The 6,589-nt window shown below is 32.2% G+C and overlaps 1 protein-coding gene across 1 annotated transcript in view; it reads right to left on the reverse strand.

Moving 5' to 3' along the window:
- Nucleotides 1-6,589, reverse strand: part of LOC106470338 (integrin beta-PS-like) — a 40,158-nt gene that overhangs the window by 20,875 nt on the left and 12,694 nt on the right. Inside the window, exons 6-8 of the mRNA XM_022398954.1 lie at nucleotides 3,711-3,896; nucleotides 1,875-1,948; nucleotides 761-800 (exon numbers count right to left, since the gene is read on the reverse strand). Of these exons, the coding sequence (XP_022254662.1) occupies nucleotides 761-800; nucleotides 1,875-1,948; nucleotides 3,711-3,896 (300 nt within the window). The remainder of the gene's footprint in view (nucleotides 1-760; nucleotides 801-1,874; nucleotides 1,949-3,710; nucleotides 3,897-6,589) is intronic.

A 6,589-nucleotide genomic window follows, 5' to 3' on the forward strand; every position in this document is an offset into this window, starting at 1 on the left:
AAAATACTTTAACTGATGCATGTGTGGCAATTCCGACTTTATCATCATTGTTCTATCTAGTTTCTGAAGAAAATAAAAACCTATAACCTTTCATCAGCATAATGAACTAACATTATACTTTCCTCATATCTATCTTTATATCACATTACTTTTCTCATATGTGTCTTTATACAAGAAGGAAAGTAATGTGATATGTGAATATTCTTGTATAAAGATACATATAAGGAAAGTAATGTGATATGTGAATATTATATGTGTTTTTATACAAGAATACATTACTATATATTCTAACGGCATAATACCTCACAATAAGTGCCTTCAGAACAAGAATATACTCCCATGTTACAATACGTTCCTAATTATTGTTTTCTATTAATAAATATATTCTTATGTCACAGTATTTTCCTAATAAACGTCTTTATACAACAATATACTAACTTTCTCAAGTTACAGTGTTTTCACTCGTCTAAAGAAACAGATATCTACATTTTCTGGAACATTTATTATTAAAGTGTTTTACACAAATATCCTTCCAATGTTTGATTCTAACTATTATTACTATGAATAATTTTGAAATAATAAACACACTTATCACATTGTAAAATGATCAGCGTTTGATGACTCATTAAAAATATCCATTCTTCCTTTTTTTAGTAGAAAAACGTTTACTAAAACAGAAAAGGATTTAAAACACTGAAAATAAAAACCAAACTTTATAAAATTTGAAATGTTTTAAATAAGAAACGATTGTAATACTCACTGAGCTACCAACTTCGACGTCTTCACACATGTTTCCTTCTCTGACAAACAGAAATATCACTTAAAGCACAAGACATTCATTATTTACTAAATGACATGCCACTAATTATTTTAAAGGATATGTAAGAAACTTTTTAAAAACTGAGTGATTATGAGTTTTAATAAATATTTGACTAATACAGACAACTGTAAACAAGTGTTGTAATATCAGGAATATAATTGCAGTTTGTTAGAGAATACTGCTGTACAAAATGTCAATTAAAACTTTCCTGAGTTTATTTAAAAAAATCAAGTTTTCTCTAAAGACAACTTCTTTTTGCAAGATCCTAGTGCGTGAAGACAAACTAACTGCCGTTAAGTATGTTTCTGGAACGTGGGCAAAATAAATGGAGAACTGGGTGTGGTTATTTGGGGTTTGTGTTATCGAATATATAATTTATTATACAAAATTTTCTCTCCGTCTTTAGTTTTGGTCGTAATATTCCCTTCATATTAACTATGTTCGGAACTAATCGGTAAAATATGCAATGTTTGTCTGGAGTATATTAATATTGGTGGATTAAAAATGCGATCTCACGATCTTTTTGGTATATCTCATTCATTTATACAGATATCTCGGTATAAGTAGGAAGTTTAGTAGCAAAAAGACTAAAGTTTTTTCCGATGCAACTGTTTTAGACATTTAATAATAAGTGAGTCATGAAAGTGTTTTTGTTTGTTGTTGTTATTGTTTTTTTTGTAAAATGCAGCAACTATTTTCATTGAGAAGATAATTATAAGTAGTTCAGAACTACCTCAAAATGTTTGCTAGCTTTTAATAGTGTATTAGAGATATAATACGACATATGGAAAAAGTCCTAACTCTATAAAATAAAGTCGTAATAAAATTTTTGAAACGCTGTAATAACAGTTTCACGTTTTAATTCTAACTTGTAAAAAAGAAAACCATGATCGTGAATATGATTCTTAATTCTATGAACACACAATAAAGGGAATTCTTCGTGGTAAGATAATCTCGATAATTATTTTTGGTTTCTGTAGCAGAGAATCAATGTGATGATAGGTATAAAGACCAGAATGTTATAAGATATGTCATTTGTTAAACAAATACTCACTTGCAGTTGGAAGAGAATGTGATCTCAATGTTATCTGGAGCATTGGATTTAAGCTCCACAACCGAGCGGATTTTCTGTTTGTGCGAAATCAAATGAAAACAAAAGAATGTTATACAAATAATAGTTTATTTTATACACCTAAGGATTTAGAAATAAAACATGTAATATGCAATTAATGAAATAAGTTTAGAAATTTTTGTCTGCAAACTGAAATTTGCTTATTGCTTCCGAAAGAGAGCTGAATAATTCTAGGCTTTAGTAGTTGCCAGATGATTTTGCCTGCCAACAGAGCATTAGAATCATTTGTATCTACAATAAATAATATTACAACTACCACCAATGCGGAACAAAAAGTCTAGTAATTTTTCTATAAGTTAGCAGCACCCACTGTCTACACGAATAGTGGATTGACTGTTAATTTTAAAACAGCTAGCATCGTTTCATAGGTTTTATATGGTGTATACATGCATACGCACATTTGTATACATATTTATATATCCATAAATTTCCGTGTTTAAATTTCTACATAATTTTTTATGTTCTAATTCACTTGTGGTTTCTTCCCCAAGCTGTTTACATTGTATTCTTACTTCCACTATATAGTAAGGTGTAAAGCCAAGTTTGGCTCTACTTATTAGACTGCAGATCCGAAAGCCATGGGTTCGAGTTTGCTATATACTACCGTTTGGTTTGTTTCAATAATTTGCTAAAGCTACACAAGGGGTAGCTGCATTAGCCTTTCCTAATTTTGATCTGATAGATTAAGGAGAAGGCTGCTAGTCAGCAAAACGTACCGCCAACTATTTGGCTACTGCAATCGAATAGTAGGATTTGATCTTCTTTTTCATAACGCACCGACAGCCCCAAAGCGCGGAGCGTGTTTTTAAGGCATCGTGTCGCTTTTTGTAGATCTTCAGATTCGCAGTATAGGCCATGCCCGAATTCATTTGATCCTAAATACGCTCCGTAATGTCGGCAAAACGTATTAATCCATTTATAAATATATAGATATACATTAACATTTAATTACACTTTAAACAGTATGGCGTTTCTAACCTTAACTATGCTATTATTAGTTTACAGCTTGCGAATGAATCTCTTTATTAATGAATATCATACACCATAGATCAAGATGAATATAAGTTCAAATATCACGGATGTAAATAGAAAACTATCTTTCACGGAAAAACGTAATGATTTCCTTGCAGTGTGTGTTTTTCTCACACAAAATCTAAAGCCTTAGAAATTAAAACAAAATTTATACTGTGTAATTCTTAATGCTGGCAACGCACGATTTACTTTAGTGAAATGAAGATAATGAAATACAATCTATGTTTTATCATACTAGCAGTCCATGTTTATTAAACGACTGATATAAATGACGTTTTAACTAAAACTGTTGCGTTTGTAACACAAACAGCATGATAATCTTTCTGGTCATAAACAGAAGGTATTGTCAGCTTTAACATACAACAATAGCATGCTGTTTCTACTGTTTTAAATTTAAGAATACGTTAAACAGTCGCTAATTATTTTATATTTTTATTTTAAGAAAATGAAGTTTAGAGCTAGCGCTTTTCGTCAGATCGTACAGCTTATAAATTATATTTCTTTTTATAAAACTACTGTTTTTAATAAACACTTGAATTGGAAACTCATGAACAAAGCCTTAAAAACATTATCATTGTTACTGTGAACGATTTAAATTTGGTTCAGGATTAAAAAGGGCATTAGATAGTTTTAATTTTTGGAACACGCAGATATCATAGAAAACGATCTTATCAAGCTGCATCTCAAAAACCAAATAAATAAATACATAATATGCAGTCAACTCACACGATATTGTTCTCGTAACAAATCCACGATGTTTGAAGAATCACTTTCTAGCACCCCTGTAACCGCTCCTTCCAGTAACCCCGATAAACTTTCGTATTCGTGCGCAACAGGTTTCAAAACAGCAAATACAACAATGACTTTATTCCGGGATAGTTGATTGTTGAGCTGCTCAACAGACGGATAGTCCTGAAACATACCAAACTTAGTTGATCACAGTATTTACATATATAATAAACAAGATAAATAAAAAATGGGAATTTAAAAAACTGCAAATAAGGATCGTAAACAAGTAAGGAAACAACGGTGGAGATACTGTAGACATTATTTACTCAAACTTCAAACCCCTATTTTGGTTCCATGATGTTATCTAAAATAAAAAAGATTAAACCTATTTTACAATACGAAATGACCAACAGAAGCTCTTAGAAATATCTAAACTATCTAACTGATTTCCAGATGAACTCGAACAGCCAACTAAATTATTCAAATACTTACTCTTCATTTTCAAAACGACTCAAAAGTACAGAGTATTAATTATTAGCGTAAACCTAATGAGGTTCACGTTAAAGAAACAGTGACATATTAAACAAGACGTGTGTCCTTATATTGTGTGTATGAAGTATCTTCTGAGTGTCTGAGAGTGGGGAATGACAAATACAGATCGATGTACCACATATATTTTCATAGACAATCTTAGTAGAGTTGATGCTTTAGACATTAAAAACAATAAAAGGTAACTTACCTGCTCACTCATGTAACTACTAAGTAAATGAATAAAAAAAAGTCTCGCTGGGCGAAGATGACTATAATAAACTGTAATATTTTAAAAATTTAAAGCTAAAATATAGATATTAGGTCTAACATTGATGTCATTACATATCACTATTAATTTCAATAGAAATTCCAACCCCATTACAATCAAAGGAGCAAATCGAAAATAATATAAATAACTAGGTAAGATAACAAAGGAAAGAACACCAAAGTATGTGCGAGTTAATTGAGTTTCATGGATCTGATTATTTGTTGTTAAACAGAAAGCTACACAATAGGCTATATGTGCTGTGCCCATCACAGGTATCAAAACTCGATTTTTAACGTTATAAGCTTTCAGACTTACCGCTAAGCCACTAGGGGGGTATGAATCAGAAAACTTAATTGCTACGCTAGATAGTTGATCAAATATAGAAACAGACTCCTACTTCAGTATTATTAAATACTCAAGTAGGTTAGTTTGTTACAGGAACGTTCTATTGAGTTTAACTGACAAACACCATGTTTCCAGGTAGATTAGAATGTAATAAACTGTGGTTTGCAAGAAAGATGGATCTCAATATAAGGGGTGGGAGGTTATCTAGGTAAGGATCACTGGTAGGTATATTTTCGATACGAGGGAATGCCAAGATGGATAGTGTAGGGTTTCAAGCAGATTTACTTACAATAAAAAGTCTTTTAGGCAAGCATCTGTTCAATACATGGGAATGTCAAGGTGAGTTTGATTGACAAACATGAAGTTTCTAGGTTCATTTGATGGTAACAAACGCGGTTTCCACGAAGTTAACTATCACTACAAGACGTCTAGCTGACTTTTGACTTAATGAATACAGAGTGTTTTGGTTGGTCTATACGCAACGAGTAGAAATTTTCAGATGACTATGTTTCAACACCCTGAAGTGTTCACTTATAACTGAGATATAACGAGTTTTCGGGTATTTTTTATTTTATTTTTTAGATACGCCAGAGTCTCCAAGAAATTTACTAACATGCAAGGAAAGCCTGTCATGGTCTAGTGATTTGCATGACGGGCTGCTGATCTGAAGGTCCGATATAAAATTATGCTAAACACGCTCCACACTTCCAGTTTTGAGCGTGTTATAAAAATTACAGTTTTTATCTTTGGTTCCCAGATCAAGTCAGAAGATTCCTTGTGGCGGCGGGTACTTCTAACTGATTGCATTCCCTCTAGTCATCACTTTAAGCATAGTGACGGCTATAGCAGAACCTCAAGGGTCACTTGTACGTGTAAGGTGCCATTCAGATTGAAAATACAAATTACCAACACTCAATAGGCATAATAAAAATATACACGCTAAAACTTCAACAGCAACAGAGTTTTACTTTAAAGGATGATTGCCATTTAATTTTATTTCTTTCTTTACCCAACAAGTCCAAAATCAAGGTCAGAAACCATCGTTAAGATACCAAACCATATCATCATATGTGAAATGATACGCCTTTGTAGAGCAGTAAGCAAAACACGAAGAGACAAAAGCAGAAATGAACTCATCAAAGATATCAGTTTAAAAAACACAGAAAAACGAATCAGATGATTTGATCACCTAACACACATGGCCCTAAACAATCAGCAGCAAGAGTCTGAAACAACCGAATCTCAGGAAACAGAGGAAGAGGGACGTCATGAAAGCCATGGTTTCTCAAACCCGTATCAATATGACATCACCATCACAGAGGCTACCAGAAGGAAAGATTAAATATTCTTGCAAAACTGGCAGGAGTAAGCAGCAGATGAAGTAACACAAGCAGGCGGAAGCACTGCCTATGTAGGGATGGCTCGGATTGTTCATCGAAATGGTATTTTATATATGTCTCCTTAATTGGTCATCAGAACTTTACAATACTATACAGTGTTTCCTTTTATAACAATATCTATGTAATGACTGAGTCACAAGTTCAGGGAACGTCTGTAAATATCATAGCAAAAAGTTTGAATTTCTTGTTTTTTTCTTCTGTTTATTTTTATTATATGATTACTTTAAAACCAAAACAATGGTACCAACCCATTTCACTGAGATGGCATAGTTTCAAACGGACTATTCGCTTTTATAACTATTATTAATAACTAGTAGTAATTTAAAAAAATC

This window comes from Limulus polyphemus, unplaced genomic scaffold (genome assembly GCF_000517525.1).
Source record: "Limulus polyphemus unplaced genomic scaffold, Limulus_polyphemus-2.1.2 Scaffold3953, whole genome shotgun sequence".
NCBI classification, from domain to species: domain Eukaryota; kingdom Metazoa; phylum Arthropoda; class Merostomata; order Xiphosura; family Limulidae; genus Limulus; species Limulus polyphemus.